Raw genomic sequence first — 21,745 nt, 5'->3', positions numbered from 1 at the left:
TAGACATCATAACACAGGGCAGAGCTTAACTTTCCTGTTTTCTCTTGGATCCTGCCAGTTGGTGAGAGGCGTCTGAGACCCAGCCTCACGCTTTGCGGGGTGCGGAGACACTGACAAAGTGACTCCCACCACTCGTTCATGCTTCACGGAGGGTGAGGAGGTGGGCTCAGAGGAAGGCTCAATCCAAACCTCTTTTACAGAATAGCAGCTCTTCTTCGTAGTGTTTTAAAAAAATCAATCCATAGAAGCTGTTACATTCTCGATCCTAATGATCATAAACATGACATACCAAGCACAGGCTCAGAAAGATGGAGTTGTCTCAGGACACTTTAAACATGGTACCTGGGACTCCTTTGTGAAAGACACCATCCCCAGCAGAGGTCACCTCTTGAAGCCAGCACTGTGGAGAAACGGGACTTGAGCCACTAACACAGTTACCAACATCTTTTGCTTTCTGAACGCTGGGGACTACTGCCCTTCAGCCGGAAGTAAACATTTTCTCTGCATTTCTCGGGTCTGGTAAGGCTCTTGGCAGCAGCCAGCCTCGTGGTCTACAGACGGTATGTTTCCTCCAGGAATCTGGAAGTGGAACATGCTGGTAGTCTGTACTGGGCTCTTAGAGCCAGAACCCCTAAAGCTGGGAGAGAAGATTTGGGGGACCACCTGCCAAAGAGGAAACTGAGGCTCCTCAGGAAGAGGCTTGTGAGTTCCCCGGGACAGACCGCAGCTTGCTCACCGCCTTTGCCCCGTGCCTGGTTCTTTCATGAGTTTTTGGCCTTGGGTCACTTTGGAGGCAGGGCTCAACTTGTAGCTGGTGAATTGGGGGTTTTTGTTTGTTTGTTTTTGAAACAGGGTCTTACTCTCTCACCCAGGCTAGAGTGCAGTGGCCTCATAACAGCCCACTGCAACCTCAGACTCCTGGGCTCAAGGGACCCTTCTGAGCAGCTGGAACTACAGGCTTGTGCCACCACACCCAGCTAATGTTTTAATTTTTTGTAGAGATGAGGTTTCACTATGTTGCCCAGGCTGGTCTTGAAGTGCTGGCCTCAAGTGAGCCTCCTGTCTCAGCCTCCCAAAGTGCCAGGATTACAGGCATGAGCCACCATGTCCAGCCTGGGTTATAATTTTTTTTTTTTTATAAATTAGGAATAGGCTGAACTCATGATAAAACAGCTAGAAAGCAACCCATGGGAAGCTCAAAGGAATTTTCCATGACATAAGTATACGCTGGCAAGGCCACAGGTGGCTCACTCCATAGGGCCCGAGTGCAGGTGCAGGCTGGGCAGCTGCCCCTATAATTGACCTGGAGGGCTCTTGATGACCAAGCAGAGGAGCAACCGTGACTCGAGGTACCTGCCTACACAGACTGCCAGGGCCACACCTGACTGGACACTGGCAGAGGTTAAGCAAGGGCTGTTTGTTTAACCAAACATGGCCTTAGCATTCTTACCCAAAGACTTTTGAAAGGCAGAACCAAGCAAAATCCAAATTCTCCAATCACTGGGCAGTTCTGAAACTCAGTTCTTTTTTTGACCATCAGAAACAGCAATTTCTGGGGACAAAGACCAGTCCAAGGATTCAAAGCCCAATGTTAGTTCTCCTTATGGGGCAGAGGGAGGGAGAAGGGACACACATCCACATACCTGCTTCCCCTTCACACAGAGAGACCTTTCTATGATCCAGCCCTGGGACCATTTTTACCTTGAAACCACCCTCTTGTTACATGCCTAGAAAGTCCAAAATGCAACTTGCACCTACGTTATTCCCCTCTGAAGAATCAGAAGCCCTCTTCAATGCCACGCAGGGACGCCTGCAGCAGTGCCTATTAAATAACGCCCAAAGCACAGCCTTTCAACTATTTTACGAGATGAGACAAGGTCAGGCTGGCCACGAGGCCACTCACATACACACATGCAGGGTGGACACAGAAGGGATGGGTGAAAATCCAGGACCACACCAGGTGACGACTGAAAATTTAGTTCCCAAAAGCTCCTAGCAGCGGAAAACTCCAGACAGGAGGGTCTTTATATAGGTCCTACAAAAACAGACTTTCTTCGGTGCCTGTTCTTTAAAGGTATAAAGGACAGGCCTTTCTGTTTGGTTTGTCTCTGGAGGTTTCTCTGGTATCAAATGCAGTAGAGGTTTTAAATGACTCTGAGGCAGGAACGAAGAACTCACTGCCTGCCCTTGCCTCGCTCCTGGGATGCTGGGATGTGGCAGGGGACAGACAGAAGGGAAAAGGGGCAGCTGCTTGGGCACCGAGTGCAGAAACAGGTGGTGGGGTAGGCTGGGCTGTGCAGGGGCTCCCCAGTGTCCTGCTACTCGGGATCATCAACACATCTTGACTCTGAGCCGTTGGGTCTGATTCTAAAGAGTCTCAGAAAGCACCTCGATCCTCTCTCTCCTCCGTGCCCAACTCAGGGCAGGCATGAAGAGTTCCATCAGCCCCACTCCAAGAGGGTGAGCCAAGAGTTAGCTTTTCCCGGGAGGGCCAGGCCTCCCACAGCTCCCCCGCTCTTTTGAATCAGTACCTGCATACCTCCAACTCCACACCTACTCTCTCCACTTGCTTTTTATTTACACTGTATTTCTTCTTTCTACTGGTCTGGAAAAAATTCTAATATGTGCAGCACTTCAATTATCTTATAAATATGGGAATCTGTCAGAAGTTTAATTACATATTTTAAAACCATGACATGGGCTAGGGTCCGCTGAAGCAAGATCACTGGGCAGGATTTAAACATCTTTTGAGGATCAAGGCACCGACCTTCCCCCTCGGTGGAATTTTGGAACCCCAGTGGATGAAATATGAGATAGGATACCAGACCACTACCAAGAGGTGGAAGATGACTGCCTCCAACAGTTACCAGCTTGGACAACCATGTACCCCCATTGCCCCCAACTCTGCTCTTGCCCTCATGTATTTTTTCAAAGACTCTTGCTCTCTGGCATTAGGATCTATCCCACAAGCCACTCATCTTTCAGGTACTGTCTTGGGTAAAGGCTCAGATGAAAGGTAAATTCAAGGTCTTAAAATGCCCTTTTCAGGAGAGGGATCTGAGAAGAGGAGGAAAGGAAAGAGGGGAAAGGATATGAAATCCTGGAAGTGTGGCACCCAGAAGACAAATACTGAATGTCTTCACTTACGTGACAGTAAGCAAAACTATCTCGGTTAAAGGTTCATGTTGATTTTAGGATGCATCTAGATTTTAGGGCTATTAAGACAGAAAAAAGTCATCTTGGGATGGAGGACAGGTGACAGATTTTTAAACGGTTGCCTTCCAGTCCTGAATTCTGACCATTTTGAGAGCAGAGAGACCACTGTGGGACCTGAAGGTGAGTCACGAGGAAGTTCTTTATTCCCGCTGAATCCCCGCCCCAAACACTTACAAGGGGGGGCTGTTGCCCTGTCACCTGGGAGACGTGGGTTTGGGCGGATGAATCTCCATGAACTGAAACAGCTTCTGCAGAATGAGGAGCCCACATATTTTATTACAGCCCCTGGTCGCCAAGCCCTGACGGCCTCCCACAACTCTGCCCTTTGGATTATGGAGGGAAAAAAAAAAATAATCGTTTGCTTTTCTGGGCCACAGAATACAAGAAGGGTCTAGATTGTACAAGGAGCTTACACACTGAGGCAGGGAAGCGTGCAAACAGGAGCAGGAACTCCACACCCCCTGGGTGGGCCAGCGCTCCAGACGTGGAAGGAGGCCCCCGGCCACCCTTCCAGAGTCCACATGGGTTTGTGTTTCCCGCTTTGATTAACCGTGTCCAACTCCAGCTTCCGTCTTCTCCTGGGTATCTATGAAGATCTGTGACATCAACGACTTCTTCCATTATTTTTTTCCTCTTATGATTTCACAAGGTGGCCCAGGAGCAGGCCTAGAGAAGGACCCACACAAGCAAAAGTGTCTGAGAACGACATAATACTGACTTCTCTTTTTTGGTAACAGTCCACGAAACAGGTGCCCCTCTCTCCTGAGACACAGTGAGGCATGAGGGGAGGCGGCAGAGGAGCTGTGGGTGGGACACTGTACCGTGAGACATCACATCATGCAGCTGGTGCCACGGGACAGAGACGTGAGGACGGGCACTCGGGGCTCCGGGCTCACCCCGGGGGCAGTGCCCGGCCTCTCGGGAGCACTGTCTGTCCAGTTCAGGCAGAGCCGTCCCCTGGGGCTCGCCATCCCGGCTCCGGCCTTAGCCCTCGTCCTCCCTCAGCTCTGTGGGTAGGAATTTATACTGCTGCTGGCGGATCTGAGCCAGTTTTTTCCTCGCTTCTTCCAGTTCTCGCTCCTTCTTTAGCATTTCTTCCTGCGCGGCGATGATCTGGAGGGAAAGCAACGAGCTGAATGGATCTAACGCTTTCTAGGACCCCCCCCCCCACTGCCTGTGTCATGAGCGCCCACAGCCCCCGCTACAGTGGGACGCAGCAGTGCCCCAGGAACAGCATTCTGAGCTCTGGGGACCAGCTTGTGTCATTGTTTGGGTTTTGAAACTGATGACCCAGCTGACCCAGGAAAACAAACGGACTCTGGCCACTGATTGACAGCAAACATCTACTGCACCCCTACGATGTCCCAGGCTCTGGTGTAAGCACTTCACGTGGTTTGTCCTATCACCTTCGTGGCAACCCCGTGAAGTATGCCCTGCTAAAAGTCCTGTTTCTCCAATAGGAAGTCTGAAGCTGAGAGATGTGGGTCCACTTCCACCCCACTAGTAGAGGATGACCTGGACCAGGTGTGCTTAAAGCTAACGCTGGGGCCCTTAACCACTAGATGGCCTTCATCTATTTATTTCATGCTTCTAAGGCGGGCTCTGAGCAATACTAGCTAGTATAACAGGTACTGTGTGAAACGGGTAAGTGCGTACTCAAGAAAGCCAAGCAAGTTCCCTTCCTGCGGGCCTTTTCAGAGCCTTTTCTAGGCTAATGAGCCCTGTTACTAAGGTGGGGGTATTAAGTGCAGTATGACCCTTCTCTGCGGAACTTCTCATGGAATTAGTGTATTAAGAAACACATCTGGTAAAAATGCATCCAGTCCATTAGCCAAACACAGGAGGGGGGTCAGGGAGAGCTAAAGCAGGCCCTGAGAATGAGTAACTTCAGTGTTCCTGGTGCTGATGAGACTGTCTTGTATAATGGATTTATACTGACACACATCAAAAACTGCGAGCCTGACTACCTGGAGTTTCCTACTCACTGGCATTCATGAGAATGCAACACTCTTGCTCTTGTAAACTCCTGGGAGAGGGTGAGCATTCACTCTCTCTACAGGGCCAAATGTCTGGAGTGGGCAGTAGCTCCAAATACATCATTTTATTTAAATAATATTGCCATCTTCCAATTTTCATTTTTCTCCTTTTCTATAATAGAATCCTTGATTTTCAGCTAGGCAAATGCTACTCAGACAAAAATACTCCATTTCCCAGCCTCCTGTGCAGCTAGGTTGGCCACGTGACTAAATGCTGACCAATGGCATGTGAGAGGAAGTGACGTGTGCAACTCCAGAGTCAGGCTCTCCCCTCCTTTCCCTCTTCCTGCTGGATGGAAAGCTGAGGTGGCTACTGAGCCATCTTGGACCAAGTGGCCAAGGGCAACATCTCAGGGATGGTGGAGCAATAAGGCAGACGGAGTCTAGTCTTAGCCATGCAGGAGACATCCCTAGACTGCTTATACTCAGACTGCTACAGGAGGGAGAAATAAACTTTCGTTTTGCTTAAGTCACTGTTATTGTGTGTCTCTGTCATAACACAATGCCCATCTTGGGAGTAAACACTGTTCTGAATTTAATCACAAACCTGGGCAATGCCCCCCACAAACTTTGTTTTCACTACGACATCGTCATCATCAGCTTTGCCAAATGCTGCCTTCTGGGCTGCACGAACAAGATTGTCTGAGGCTCTTTTCACAGCATTTCCTGCTGCCTGGAGAGTGAACACAACACACATTCTATCGTTAGAAACAGCCGTTTGGGACCGGCAAGAACAGACATGAAGGTACAGTTCAGGGGACCCTGACAGAATTTATCATTCAATTGTAACACACAAGTTCTCCCCAGCCAGCAAGTACCATCTGTTTATCCATCTATCCCCCGATTCTACCAACACTGGCACCTACCTAACTACTGGTCATTTGGAGTGAGACCGGCTCCCAAGGAATACTCACTTTTGAGGGCAATTACAATAATGTAAATAAATGACTACAGCAATGTGACACGTGTGTTAACAGAAGTATGTGCAAGGTCTGCCTCCTTGGTCTAGAAAACCTCCTCTCCCTGCCCCCATCCAATTTAGCACATGCTTGAGGACTCAGCTCAGACATCACTTTCTCCTGTCTGCCTTGGCCCTACCCACACCCTCTCCCTCAGTGCTCCTGGAGTGCTCCCTCCTGAACAGTGAGGAACCTGAGGGCAGGGACTGGCATCTTGGCACCCCCAGCACCTCACTGGTACGGTAGCTGCTCAGAGTTGGTGCTTACTGAAGGCTTTTTGAGGGAACAAAGGGCATAAGGGAGACAGCATCTACCCTGTGTGGAAGGGCTGGGAGCCTCATAGTAACTGGGGCCTTCACAGATATACTCTTGGAGTCTCAGCTGGGCTTTAGGCCGCAGGCTCTAGGATGGGGCAATTGCACGAGACAAGTAAAGAAAAGCTTTTCTACGTGAAGCCTAGATCCTCATTAAGGACTATCACCCACACTGGCTTATTCTGAATGCTCATGAAGCATGGCCCCAGGGATGTATTCTCTACCAGCTGAGGTTTTGAATTTTCTTCTAAAGGTGGTTAAGGCTTCATTAAACCTCTTATATTCCTTGTTCAGACTCAAGGGCTTATGCTTGAGGTTTAGCCATCAGAAAGGTGAGAGTTCTTATTCAGAGTTAACTGGCCCATCTGGTTGGTTATCTGAAGTGACCAAGGGGAACTATGAGGGCTTGCACAAGAAGGGAAGGGGAAGCCAATCGGTATTTGACAAGCAGTCACCAAGTGCTTGTTCTCCTAAGGGTTTATGAGGTTAGAAATCATTAGCCCACTTTTCTGATGTGAAAACTGAGGTTAAGGATCTAAGATCCTATAGCTAGTAAGTTACAGAGCTCAGATTTGAACATAGGTCTGTCCAGCCCCAAAGATCACCTGAGTCATTTGTATGGGAGTCAGACATGACATTGTGGTGGCCAGTTAAACCATCCAGTAACAATGATAACGAGAGTGATGCTGTATCTGTGTAAATCCTTAGGGCTTAAAAAGGCACTTTCGTATCTGTTATCCTATTTGACCCTCGTAAGAGTCATTGAGGATATCTCTATCCCCATTTTAGAGACAAAGCTGCTTATGCCCGAAAAATTTTGAGTGACTTATGTAAGGATCATGTATCTAAGACATGGCAGAGCCAGGGCTCTCTTAATTCAGAATGTTTTTCCCAGAATTGCCCCCCCCACCCCCGCAAACCCAGAGGTAACATTCACTAATATGCAGCTCCTCAATTTTCCCCCGGGTTTATCCCAGGAGACAAATGGCAGTGAGGGAAGTGCGTCACAGAGGGATTCAGGAGGGCCAAACAATAGAAATGCACTTTAGAGCTTTTAAAATAAGACACGAGTTTTGGCAGAACTGTCCAAACACTTCTGCCATTTATAATTTTCTTCATGACTTAATATAAACATGTACTTTAGCAATATAAACAATCTGCATTATACTACTTATAATAATGAAAATCTAGAAAATCAGAAACAAAATGTCCAACGTATAGGGAAATTCTGGCATAATCAGTTGATACAGTATCATGCAATCATTAAAACCGAGACTCATGAATAATGGACCAGTTATAGCTTTGCAGAGAGAAATTAATGAAACCTTGTCATCAAGGAAAAAATACGTATGACAAAATGTTAAGCGAAAAGAAAGCAAAATGTTTCTTGCTATGGTTACAACTAGACAAAATTATTTGGTACGTAGATAAAAACAGGAACAGAAAACAATGATAACATCTGATGTGTGAAGATGTTGAGGCCATGCGATGTGTTCATTCAAACATTTCTTCCATTGTGTTTAAAATATTTTCATAATTAAAACCACCAGGAAAATGTGTATGCATGGGGAAGGACTTGACGTCACCTTTGTAACATGAGCTTTGGGCTCTGGGAAAGCTTAGCAACAGTCCCATATAAATTCCTTAGTTCTTCCATTCCCTTCTGTAGCAAACGCTGACGGAGGCCTCCTCTGGAACAGGCACCACGTTAGGTGTGAGACACACACAGGTGAAGATGTGGCACCTGTACCTAAGAAGCTCACAGCCTTGTCGCAGGCAGACATAAAAATGTGGTGGTTCCACGTGACGGGAACCCTAAGAGTGGTGTGGTCGGGAACTCTTGCAGGACAGAGGAGGGACTGACTGCCTAAGCCCTGGGAGAGTCAGGGAGGGTGTCCCAGAAAGGGTGACTTTGCAGATGAGTCACAAACTACAGGTAGGAGTTTGCCAGGTTGGGCTGGTGGGGAGGAGGGCCGCCGGCACATTCTAGGTGAGTGGGGGCCTTGACACATGAGACCAGAGGTACGTACACGTGGTGAATGTCAGCTTGGTGGGGCAGCAGGCGTAGGATGCGCGGAGGCACGTGGTAGAGGATGAAGCTGGAATGTGGGACAGAGGTGGCTGATGGAAAGCCTGGTGGGTCATGCCAAGGAAGTGAGGCTGTGCCCTTTGGTGACACTTACCCGCTCCAACAGGAGTATTTTCCCACCAGCATCAGTGACCATTACCTGTAGCCGCCTCATGGCCTCTGAATCCTGGTCGGCCTTCACCTTGCAGGCCACAAGCAGCTGGGCTGTGGAAGCGGCGACCTGCTTGGCAGATGAGATGAGCTTCTCTTCACTGGCATGTCCCTGAACGGAGGCATTGGCTGCCTCACAGAGACTGCTGGTTGCAGCCGCCACCATCCGGGCCTGGGGACAGTCAACAGAGAAGTGACCTAAGGCCCAAACCTCCCTCAGGGGATCAAAAAAGCAAATGGGGTGGAAGAAGAAGGTGACTCACGGCAGAAATCAGCCCCTGTGACCACTGTCCGTCGTCTGCAGCATTGGCAGGGATGGAGCCCACCTAGAGAGTGGAGGGAGGAAATCTGCAATGAGGGCAGCAGGCCCAGGTGACCCATGGTGACCCGCAGCCCCTCAGCTCTACCTTGCCCTAGAACCAGACTCACAGCACCTCTTGGTGACTCCCACCAACAGCACTGTCCTGAGAAGGGAGCAACCCTTTCTCACTCGGGACCCTGGCACGCCAAGACTGCATGGCACATGCTGGCTGGTGTCCACCTGGGCCAGAATGAGAGATGCTCAGAACAGCTCCATGTAGCTGCCAGATACTGTGTTTCTGGGAAGCAGCTCAGGAATGACGGTTTGGGGCCTTTCCTCACGTCAAACATGGGAGCCACCTAGGCCTCCTCCTTTGAGAGCCAAGGGAATCTTAAATCTCTCCTGATTATTGACCCTGAAAACCACCCTGTGAGTTTCTGGCAGATAATGTTAAAAAAGGGTGGTTCATCTCCCTCCCTATAATCGAGTATAGACTCTTGTCTTAAGGAAACACAGACCATTTTTGTCAAGGGTGAGAAGAGAAATAAGAGGCTAGAAGTACGGGGGACTCTGTTTTGATTTAGAAGTCACGGCAACAAGGGAAACATTTTCTGTCCAAATCCAGAGGGAGGAGCTATGAGAGGAGACACCTCTATGCTTGTAGGAGGTACCTGAGAAGGTAAGAGATGAGTATCTCAGTTTGAAGATGAAACTGAGGACTTGTCAACAATTACAGGCACCACATCAGGGCTTGTCGAACAGCAAGTAAAACTCCAAGGTCCTGCATATGATCCTATAATTCACCCATGTCCAACAGAACCTCTTCACCAACTTTTTAAATGCTTGAACATTTAAGCCCCTTAGAAGACAGGCAGGAACTCTACCATATTCAAGTTAGATTCTCAAGTATCTTAGCAACGTGTCTGACGCATAGTCAACTCTTTATAAATCTTGACACTGAAATTTTTAAGTAGGATATTCTGTTCAATGATGGATTTGTGGTCATTATATGTTGATCACTTGACAAGAACTTGATGAGGACACACGCTGAGGTCAGCACTCTGCTGGCCTCCTCAGCACGCTCATCTAGAAGCGTGAAGACGAGAAGCGTAAGACGACAGCTTGTGTGTCCAGTGGGGAGGGACACAGTACGAAGTAAGATGCCATAGGATGGTTTATAAAAGGAGGAGTGAAGGTATGTGGACTGGACTAAGACCTGGCTAAGCTCACATGATACATTCCTGGAGGAAGATGCACAGCCACTGGCTGGGCAAACCTTCCAGTCTGCACTACAAGTTCTCAAGACACAATCATGTCCATCTCTGTGTGCACTGACATCAAAGGCCTTCTAATATCAAACAGAAGTGACTGACAATCATGGTGACCAAATTTCCCAAACCCATAGCCTGATGGGTTTCTGTGGTGCCTCTACATCTGAGAGGCTCTCCGCAAGCCAGTGTGGACAGGACGGTTCCATGTTGCACCATAGTAATGGGACACATGGAATGTTTTAAGATGGAAGACTGTTCCATATCCAGAATTAGTAACATATTATTAATCCTTTGAATCATTAAAAAACAACTATGCTTTTATGCTAATGCAGATGGAACGAGTGACTGAAGATGAAGCAGATTAGAGAAATCTCAGACTGAAAACCAGACTGGCCTTTTGACCAACAGGCTCAGGCAAGCGCTAGCTGCAAAGCTGGAGAGCATTCAGCTCAACAGTCCTAAACAGCAAACGGCCATTTGGAGTTGGACAGTGGTAATATAAAGCCTCCGACTGTGGTGCTCACAGAGCGGTCTACCAGGAAAACAAGACAGTTTACATCTTTAAATAGTCTAATCTACAGTGGGAATATAAATGTCTTGTTCAGGCTCACTGCCTGGAATGGGATGCCTTAACGAGAAGCATATGAGAGGACCGGAAGCCAAACCTTTCATTCTGCTGGGCAAGTTGAAGCAAATGGAGTTTTCAGGTCAGGGCAAAGGCTGGCAATTCAGGGAGGGAAGGTACAGCATGCGTTTCCTTGGTGAGGCCAAAGGCTGGCACCTCTTTTCCTTAGTCCTCGAAGGCTCTCCCCATGTGAGCATCCGGCGTCTTGGCCAGTGGCTTTACCTACCTTTCCTTGGGCCACCAGCTCCCTCTGGGCTGCTGAGGCCGATTTGACCAGGGCACTTGTGGCAGCAGCAATGGATTTAGCGGCTTCCAAAATCTGTTCCTCAAAATCCAGGGTCTCATCTGCTTGCTATAACCAAAAGAAAACAGCATCACATGCAATTCATATTCACAAACACCTCCTTCTGCCAAACCACCTACTGCTTGCTCACCTGGCTCTGCACCTGCCTATTGCTTTTTGTTGACAAACCCCCCTGGGGTAGGCCTAAGCGGTCAGGGTGCCTTTCCACCTGCCCCCACCCCTACCCCCAACTCCAAAAGGAAAACACTGTGAGCCTGACATTCTACACAAATTTTAAATTAGGAAATTCTAAGACAATTTTTCTAGAATAGAATATTTAAAGAGATACAAATTCACTGTGCATAAAATATACTCAAATGGTTTCAGCAACGTCAATAACCAAAATCAAAATAATCAATAATTGAAATAAAAATGGTGGGTCGTGGCACACACTTTCAGAGCTTAAGACTCAAAACTGGGTTGGAAAAAGGAAAGATGATTATTAGTTTTGAAAAATGTTACTGCTCTTGGGTAAAAACCAAAGCAAAATAGCATTTCCATCTCTGAGGCTCAACACAGATTGAGTTATATACCAACCACAGATCACCCAATGGCGGGGGAAAAAAATCAAGGCAACCTGACATCAAGGTGGAGCTTGTTCAGTCACCTGGACACTCAAGGCATGGCTTCATCTTGGGAAGAACACTGGACACAACTGCATAGATGTCAGGCCATCAGGGTTCTGATTTAAATTCATCACCACCACACCTTTGCTACCAAAAAAACCTCAGGAAGTTGAAGAGAAGCTTTGGGGAAGTGGGGCAAGTGTGAAGATGGTGGCACCAAGCTGGGTGGGATGGAGCACCACAGTTTGGGGTAGTCAGGTTAGGCCTCTGTGGCCCCTGTGCTAATATTCCATGACTCCAAGTCAACTGGGTAAGCTGTCCTTAGGTCACAGAACGTTGAAGATGTGGCTGGTACCTTTCAGGCATTAAGAGATGATGGCCAGGTATAGAAATACTTTTCTTTATATATGTGGAAAAACATATATAACATATAATTTATACTTTTACCCCATTTTAAGTGTACAATTCAGTGGCACTAAGTACAGTCACAATGTTGTAGAACAGCAATACGTTTTTAAGAGTGCCCACTATGTGGCAAGCATTTTGTCAGGGACTTCTACATACATTGACTTAATGCTCACCAAATCCAGAAAAAAATCCTATACTGAAATTGTCTTTATTCTTATTTTTACAGTGAGAAAACTCAGGCTCAGGGAGATGGAATGTCGGGCCCAAGGTCATGTGGCAGCATGTCAACCCAAACCTAACTGTCAATCTCTCTCACTCCAAAATGATACACCTTTACTAGCCCAGGCTGCCCCTTAGGGCATCAGTAAGGAAAAACTTCGTGCCAGAGGTTCAGAGTCTGCTTGCTAATGGTCCCCTATGAGAGATGGACGGATGCAGACAGGATACACACAATTCTTCTCCAGACCCCTATTCTTAATGGCCACATCTTGAACCATGAGAGAAGCCAATCTCATTTTTATAATATGGGTTACCCTATTATTATAGCAAAATGAAATTTCCATGCATGTCTAGTGGATCTGAAGAACAATGACAGGGATTCAGAAGTTCTGAGACAAAACCTGAGGGTTTTTTTCTTATTTCTGACCAAGTCTTGCTCTAAGAGTATTCAGGACAGAAATGAATTCAGTTTCACTGGATTCATTTTGGATTGGTGGAATATAGAATTTGGTTAGTGAAGTACAAAAACAACTTACTATAAGACACTCTGGTATAAAAGGTACTCTTATACACAGGCACAAAATAAATTACATTAGGCTCTGAGATACACACACACACGTGTATGTATGTCTGTGTGTGTGTGTGTGTGTGTGTGTGTGTGTGTGTGTATTTTAATGATTTTGAGATTAAGAGCTTTTCTGGACACTTATTCTGCAAAAGAAAGTCAAGTACATCACAGATAAAGGCACTAGGGAAATCCAGAATTTCTGAGCCCAAAGGGAGCCCCCCTCATTCTGCAGGGGGGAAACGGAGGCCCACTGTGGCCCAGGTCTCCTGGACCCTTGGCTCAGGTGGCCTCCACTACACTACGGGTTCCAAGCCTGAGTCCACTTTATAGTGTGGAATACTCGGACAGATTTCTGACTTTCCAAATTTTTAAGATTTGCAAAAATAGAATTTCTTTAAAAGTAAGTGCTAAGTCTTAGCATGGGTAGATCTGACAGAATCATCTCATTACAACGGACTTGAAGGGCCTCTCCCACATTTGCTGTTACCCTGGAGTTTTACTTGTTTATTTGCAAGACACGTATTTGAAATAGATATTCAACTTGGAAATATTTTTGACACCCACAAATCTTTCTAGTAATGGCAATTGTTGTAATGCTTTTTGATGTTTGTTTGTTTGTTTTTATTTTTCTTTCCATAACATCTCTATGCTTTAAAAAAGACACAGCAGAAAGCCTAATCCCTGGGAGGCACTGATTAGAAAATACTAGAGAGTTCCCCAAGAAAGGCTTAATAAAGCCAACTGGGATGGCAGCAGGGACGGAGGGTGGATTTTTAGATGCTACAGCTGGGTAGAGAATCATGATGAGACCCGCCTTCTGTCTGCCAGAGCCGTATCCTTTTGCATGCCAGCTTCATCATTAAGATGAAATGCCTACCCCATCTCTCCTGCTGAGAGCAGATATCAATACTTAATGTTTCCTCATGTCAAGCAACTTCTAGCCTAAGACAAAACGGGCCCTCTCTCCAGGCCCAAGTTCCCCAGCCTGTGTGCCCATCAGCCCCAGCTCCTGCCAGCAGGCAGAATGGGATCTGGGGGTGGGTGGTGAGGCCCTGGGAGGAGGGAGGGAGGACACACACTTAACCACACTGCAGAAAGGAGAGGATGGGCTTGGTCTTCCAAGGACTGTCCTAAACAGAAGGATCATAATTAAAAGGCAGTGTTTGCTAACAGAACAATCCCCTGGGGGGCTGGGGGTGGGGGCTGTGGCAGCCCCTCTCACAGAGCTCTCATTCCCATCTCCTCACCACTGACGCTGACTTGCTCGGTCTCTTAAGGTCCTCTTGAGCTGAGATATTTTCCCGACCTAAGGTCAGTCAGCTCTGTCCCTGTGGTTTACGGAAGACTGAGGACGTGATATCCTCACTCCTTAAGTTTTTTTCCCCCTCAACAATTGGATTATGTAAAGAGCTGTTAAAGTAATCTTTTAAAGATTATGACTAACCCTATGCATGTGGCTATTTATATTTCTTTTGTTTTTCCTTTTTTCTTTTTGAGATAAGATTTTGCTCTATTGCCAGGGTTAGAGTGCAGTGGCATCATCACAGCTCACTGCAACCTCAAACTCCCGTGGCTCAAGCGATCCTCCTGCCTCAGCCTCCCAAAGTGCTGGGACTACAGACGCACCCCACCACACCTGGCCTGTATATCTTTATAACTACTGGCATCAAGTGACAGCAAGGACCTTCAGATGATGTTTTTATTAAACAGGCTGCCCTGACAGCCCTCGCTGCAGAATCACACGATGACGTGGTTAAAGAGGCAGACTCTGTTTCAGTCGGTCTGGGGCGGGGCCTGGGAATCTGTATTTCTAGTGGAGGTGATTATGGACTACTATGTGGGAGATGCCAGCCTGCACTAAGGAGAACAAACTCCAGTTAACTTACTCCTACCAGCCTGTGATCTCCTCCAGGGCACAGATTGTGTTTGATTCCACTTAATGTTTCTCTAGCACAAAAACCAGGGGGAGAAGCCCACGTGATAAACGTTTGTTGAATGAATATATCCATTCAGAATGAGTTTCCCAAGTCCCAGAGTTCAGCTAGAGGACAATGGTTAAGAGGAGAAATACACACAGTAAACATCCGTATCATTAAATGTCCACTCCTGATCCACGGCTGGCAGATGCATGCATAGCTATGAGCAAATTCCTGCCCCGTTTACGGTTGTGGGTTGTTATTCATATGCTCTACCCATATCCCTCAGCTAGCAGTCACAGTTTGTGACACTTAGGCATGCATATACCAATGTAAACACAGTGGCATTTTCCTAAGAGGCACTCTTAACGAGATAGCACTGGGAAAAAGGGTTAACATATAATAGAAATTAAGAATCCCATGAAGGTATTTAGCTGCTGCCTCAGTCTCAATCTATCTTCTCCTCCTTTAGTACAATGTTCTTTCCCCCTTTTCCCTCCACTTGGGAGGGTTACTGGCTGGGTTCCCCACTAGCTCTTAGCAATTATCTTCCTGGACTGTGTAGCAGACGCTAGCCGAGGATGGATTTATCTTCACCTGGGCTTTCTGGTATCTTTGAGAAAGGTCTGAGCACCCTTGTGCTGATTTTTTTCCCCACTAGCCAATCTCCTACAGAGCCCATCTTTTAAACAGTTAGTGGCCTGCTGAGATCCCTCTTGCTAGAGGCTACACTTTGGGTGGGCTCCCTTCCTGCCTGTTTCTTGTATGGAGAAAGTATCTGAGATCCCTATTTTTGCTCCGATAGGTATAAAGTCTCAGGAGCTAGAGGTCCTTCTGGAAGAAGAAATGGTGGTGGTGGTGGTGGGGGGGTGCGGGAAGCAGTGTGGAAAGAGGAGAAGGAGCAGCCTTTCCTCACATTTATTTCGGTTTTTGGCCTTTCATGGATTCTAAGAACATAACCTCTGCAACCGATTCATTCATCTTCGAAATCTTACCTTCCCTCCTAACCTATCCTGCTAGGGGTGTTATAAGTAAATGATTAGTAAATGTAAAGCATGACTTACATTAGATGCTCAAGAGCTATTAGCAATTAATTTCATTATTATTTCTAATACTACGTATATTTTTGTGGTTTTAAAAATTGTTTTTCAGGATTTGGGCTAAAGTAATTCTTCTGTCTGAACAATGTTTTGCACTCATAATTCTACTAAAGATTCTCCCTCCCATTTCTGATTACAACCTAAGATGATTGTAGATAAAATCCATGAATCAGTGATAAATGAAGTGTCCAGCACCACACGACATGGTTGGGCACTTATTCCAGCTTTCCCTCAGCACCCGACCAGGAGTGCGGCCTGGGCTTGGTCACTGCTCTGGACTTAGACCATGAGACGGCAGGGTCTCCGCCGCCCTTCCTCAGATGTCAGTCCCTCAGTCTTCGGTCTGTGACGTGAGGAACAACTCAACCCTCTCCTAGTCCCACAGTTTAGACAGGTCTGGTTCCAGATTATTACCCTTTTCTGAGAAGGCACTGGCCCAAATCAGCAGGAGCTACTTTTTCTCTTTTGTCCTCTCTCTTGGCCTCCTGCTCAGAGGAGCCCTGCCTCCTTCCTGCGGCGTCTTTGCCAACCTCATCCCTCCCACCGCCCACCCTGACGGGGCCTGGGCACGTGCCGGGCAGGGGAAGAGCGTCCCTCCCATGGTCCCTTTCCTCTCCCTCTTCTTTGTGAATTACACCCCAGCAACCCCACAGCCCTCCCCACAAGGAGCTTGAAGGCGAAGGGTCACTGCCCTGATTTCTGCCTCCCTCCCTGACAGCCTGCTCTGAGGGGCTGCCTTGTTGAAAACTCAAAAGCACAATTACTCGCTTTTCTCACAACCGCCTTCCCAAACCAAAGAACAAGCCATGGTATCGTCTTCCCAGGGAGGTATCTGTGTGACGAAAGCCTTGCAGAATGCTTGCTATTCAAGACAAGGTCATCGTGCATCAGAAACTTAAAAAAAAAAACAAAACATTCCTTGGATATATTTTTTAAAAGTGTGAACATTTTGCATATAATTTAAACGACTTGAGGGAAAAAAGAAGGCCAACGTCTAGAACTCCCACAACAGGAGCGGGGTGTTCTCCTGCCAGCTGGAAGCCCGAGTGCAGCCGGCAGCCATGTTTCTCCTTTTTCTGTGGCCAGTTTGGCTGCTACCAGTTTGCTTCTGGTATTGAACTGAGAGGTACCTTGAGGGAGGCCTTAGCCTGCATCCAAAGACCCAAACTGCGTAAGAGCTAGGTGAGCTTCTCTTTTGGAAGACCCATGGGTGGGCTGGCTTTAGGACCACCACCCTTAATAGTACTAACAAAAGGTAAACCTCCTACAACAACTGGAACTGCAGAGAGTGCAGACCTGGACAGCTGGCCTGGTCTCAGGGAAAGCTCCAGAGACACCTTAAACAGGCAAAGTGGGGGACATAGAAAGCACTGCGAAATGGCTGGGCCTGGGCCTGGGCCGGGACCACCCTCTGCATCCAGATGTGGAATAAATGCAAGTTCATGCAGCATCCACTGGAAAAGGTCCAAGCCTGCACGATTAGTATCTTGGGAGTTGTTTTCCCACAGTATCTACTGCTGTACTACTCTGTTTTTAAAATGAAAAGTAATACCACTGACATGATCTTTTTATCACCATTTCTGTTTGATGAAATAATTCCTACAGATTTTGTCATGCTTCTCAAAAAAGGGAGAGGGGCTCCCAAATGTCTATAGAGGAAGCACAAAGAAAAGATAACAGAATTCTTCAAAGATTTAATCAGAAAAACTTGTTAGATCTCAAGTTCCTTCCTCTGTGTGTCTGAGGAGGGTCTAAAAAGGACCTACTGGTCTACACCGGTGGGGAGTCACCTGGCAATGCGTGCTGGCTGAGTTCTTCAGGCACTTCTACCCTACACGTCTCCTGGCCTGGGACTGAGTGGCACACGAGCACAAAGCCCACAACCCGGCCATACTGGCAACTCTGACTGTGCCAACTTCTCCCAGAATCTCTGGCTGCCTTTTCCCATTCACTGTATTAACCAGTACAGAGGGCAAGCTGGTCAATGACAAAATTAATGAAAGGAATTTTTTTTTTGAGACAAGGCCTCACTCTGTCACCCAGGCTAGAGTACAGTGGCATCAGCCTAGCTCACAGCAACCTCAAACTCCTGGGCTCAAGTGATCCTCCTGACTCAGCCTCCCGAGTAGCTGGGACTACAAGTATGTACCACCATGCTTGGCTAATTTTTCTTATCTTTTGTAGAGATGTGGTCTTGCTATACTGTTTAGGCTGGTCTCGAACTCCTGGGCTCAAGTGATCCTCCTCCCTGCCTTGGCCTCCCAAAATGCTGGGATTACAGGTATGAGCCACCACACCTGGCCTGTTTTTCTTTATTCATAATAACTTGCTATCTCTTTTCATGGCCATTTGTCATTTCAGTTGAACAGCTTTAACTGGACTCAAAGGCCAGCCAAAACCAAAACCAATGTTCTCTTGCTGTGGGAAGGTGGGCCTGATTTTGCCAGCATCTTGAAATCTGCCTGGAGGAGCACCTGCTGATACATACAGATCGCTTCTCAATGCAAAATGATTCCAGGAACAAGTTCCACTTTATAATTCCGGAATCTAGGACTCCAACACACATGTCCCTCTCCTGTGTCATCACCTTGCTGCTGCTGTTGTCTGTGACCCTGTCACCATGCATTCACCTGTCACCAACTCGGAGATGACTTCTAGACACAGCCAGAGAAAGCTTTCACAAATGACCTATTTAAACCATTGGCTCAACACCTGTGTGGGGGGACTGCATACACCCGTATACTCAGGAATCCTCGTTAAAAGAGTGCTCCTTTTCTCCTCCAAAAAAACTAAGCTATGAGCACAGTAGTCCTCTTTCCAGAAAGCAATGCTCACAAAGTATTTTGGTGAGAGAACTCAGAATGAACTCACACATACTTCACAGGCTCTTTTGTGAGGAAGAGGTCAACAAAACCAAAGGCGGCTATTATGTACCAGGAAAATATTTTCTATATCATAATCCCAAACTTCCTGCCCCAGTAATTCCAATTAGGCTACGGAATTACTTCCTGATTGTTAGTTTATTCTAAATATTATCAACCTCTGCTGCCAAGTTAACCTATAACAGGAAATTCAACAGACGGTATAGTCCACATTACATTATCTTTATTAGATATATGTAGTCCTAACCAAGGTTTGAATAAAGCCCAGTGACTCAGCGTCTACACAGTTGGTTTGGCTGATTTGGTTTATAGATTTTGTTACTATAAGTGGAAAGCAAAGTGACAGAAAATTGATTTATGCTCCTTGAATTTTTGCTGAAATCTTGATCATGAAAATTACTAACTTTTCAATTGAAGATCAGAATAAAAATGAACAGAAATAAAATATAAATCTAGCTGTGTTGGGAGGTTATAAACCTGAACTTTATCCCATATCATAGACATGGGTTAGAAATTTCCAATTTTTCCACTAAGCAACCTCCCTTAAGGACTCATCGCTGCACAAAACTAAGCTGTAAAAGTATCTCCAGCTCTTATGAAACATCAATAATTATAATTTACTTCTATAATAAGCACTGATACAGGTCTCAAATGCTACAAGAAGAAATAAAATGTAACATAATGAATTGTAATGAGTGGTCCGTCTTCTAAATCTACTTGTGACTTTAACATATTCTATCCTGCTGCCTTATAAACTGTATTAGGAACCCCCGGAGACAGGGCAAGACACTGTAGGAATATGTTTGATATATAGTTGGATTAAATAACAACCTAATATATCAAACATATCACACAGAGGCCTGCAGAAAAGGCATCCAGGTTTGACTGAGCTCGAGAACAGGCACAGTATTGAAGGTTACAGCTGCAGGGGGTGGTCACCATTGCAGCAACTCCGATACCTGTCTTTGGAGCACAGGTCTGTCTGCAGGTGTGGAAACGGCGCCATTAGCAATATTGTCAGCACATGCACCAGCACTCACTGACTTTCTCATTTTGCCATTGTACCATTTTCCCAAGGGAACAGTGGATTCAATAGTGCATGTCTGGGAGACTCTGGGTAAAAAGAGATGCTTAAATTTTAAGGGCCTGCAGTGGGAAGATACCAGAATCATCATCATAGACCATAGACCTTTTATAACAGGCAACCTGAGAATGTGGTGAGCAGAGCAATTTAAACAAAATCATCACCCCTCCCCAAAACTATTCCTCAAAGCAGTGCGAATGCTCCCCAGGTACAGAAGGAAGACACACTCATTTTATATGGAGGGCGCATGTGTGTGTAAGGGAGCAGAGTTGTAGGGAGAGGGATGTAACAGCAATCGTTTATTTCAGTATCTTGAGGTTTTTGTTTTTTTTTTTTTTAAGCTTATGGGGGAGAATTGAGAAGAGCAATTTACCTCAAAAGTCTAGCTAATTTTGGTATCAGATTGTTGTTTCTGTTGTTCTTTAACTGGGGAAATAAATTCCTTTATAAAGGCAAGGAAGATATCTTATTTCATGCAGAAATTGTCACAAAGTGGATTCCCCTCCTAGACAGGCACAAAAGCTATGGTTTGGGTTGATGGTTTCTTCAAAACAGTTTTTTAGATAAATAAGATCCATGTGGCAGGAACCTCTGGTCACCAGAGAGAGACTTCAGACCATTTATAAAGAGTTCTAGAAGTACCAAACACCCTTCCCAAAATGATGGGCGAGATCTAAGGTAGGTAACCCACAAGGAAAGGACTCAAATCATCATTTATGTTAACTTTGACCTTAACTGAGGGATTCCTCGGCTTCCCTGTAAATATTCTCACTGCGACCACAAAGACTAGATGATCCCACAGTAGTGCAGGGAGTCCTCACTGGCCCAGTTCAGCAGTCATCATTAATTTTTAGAGGGCTGTTATTTTTATAACATTGTTTTATAAATAAAACACAGACCCCTCCATCGTCCCAATTCCATCATCGTTCTTGTACATTCCCTACTTATTTCATATGCAAGTATTTTTACAGAGTTGTAATCACAATGAGTACATAATTCTGCATCCTCTTCCCCCCACCCCCTTTACATCATACCACGAGCATCTTCTTCAGGCTACACAGTCCTAGCAACCATTGTTTTTAACAGCTGCGCGATACTCCTTCAAGTCACTCAGGTCACATCCAGCTTCTCATCACTGTTCATACAAACAAGGCCACAAGGAGCAACCCTCTCCCACGCACACAGCTTTTTTCCCCTCTTGGATGTCCCCGAGGACACATTCCCAGAGGTGGGATTAATGGCTCAAAGGGCACACGCAGACCACAAATGGCCCCTGGGGGACTAGACCAGCCTTCTCTGAAAATGGGGGGCAAAAGGGGACTGGCTGGGACTGAAACTGCCACCCAGAGCCCACATGCATCCCTCTCAGCTCAGTCATGGTGACCTGACCCTGGCAGGTAACTGGCCTCTTGGTGCCTCTGATTCTAATGGATTTTTGCAAAGACCAGATGAGTTAATCCAGGTAAATTACATAGAAGACTACCTGGCACGTGCTTATCACTGTATCACTGTGAGCTTTTTGTTTTTCTTTTCTCAGGGGTCTGTGGAATAATTTTTATTTCAGGCATTTTCCTAGGATAAAAGTCCCAGAAGCATGTTTTTGGTGATGACGACAGTAACAATGGTGACATAGGTACCATTTACTGAGTCTCACTATATGTCAGGCACTGTGCTCTTGTGATACCTTACACTTAATTG

General features: G+C 46.4%; 1 protein-coding gene across 1 annotated transcript in view; it reads right to left on the bottom strand.

The window, feature by feature from the left end:
• Positions 1–3,337: 3,337 nt before the first annotated feature.
• The window catches only part of TLN2 (talin 2), a 253,379-nt gene continuing 234,971 nt past the window's right edge, over positions 3,338–21,745 (bottom strand). Inside the window, 5 exon segments of the mRNA XM_045540483.1 lie at positions 3,338–4,329; positions 5,800–5,925; positions 8,754–8,936; positions 9,028–9,090; positions 11,188–11,313. Coding sequence (XP_045396439.1) covers positions 4,201–4,329; positions 5,800–5,925; positions 8,754–8,936; positions 9,028–9,090; positions 11,188–11,313 — 627 coding nt within the window. The 3' untranslated portion in view covers positions 3,338–4,200.

The sequence above is a fragment of the Lemur catta genome, chromosome 1, assembly GCF_020740605.2.
Source record: "Lemur catta isolate mLemCat1 chromosome 1, mLemCat1.pri, whole genome shotgun sequence".
In the NCBI taxonomy this organism is placed as follows: domain Eukaryota; kingdom Metazoa; phylum Chordata; class Mammalia; order Primates; family Lemuridae; genus Lemur; species Lemur catta.
The sequence above is the reverse complement of the archived record's forward strand: the minus strand, read 5'-3'. Positions and strand labels throughout refer to the sequence as shown.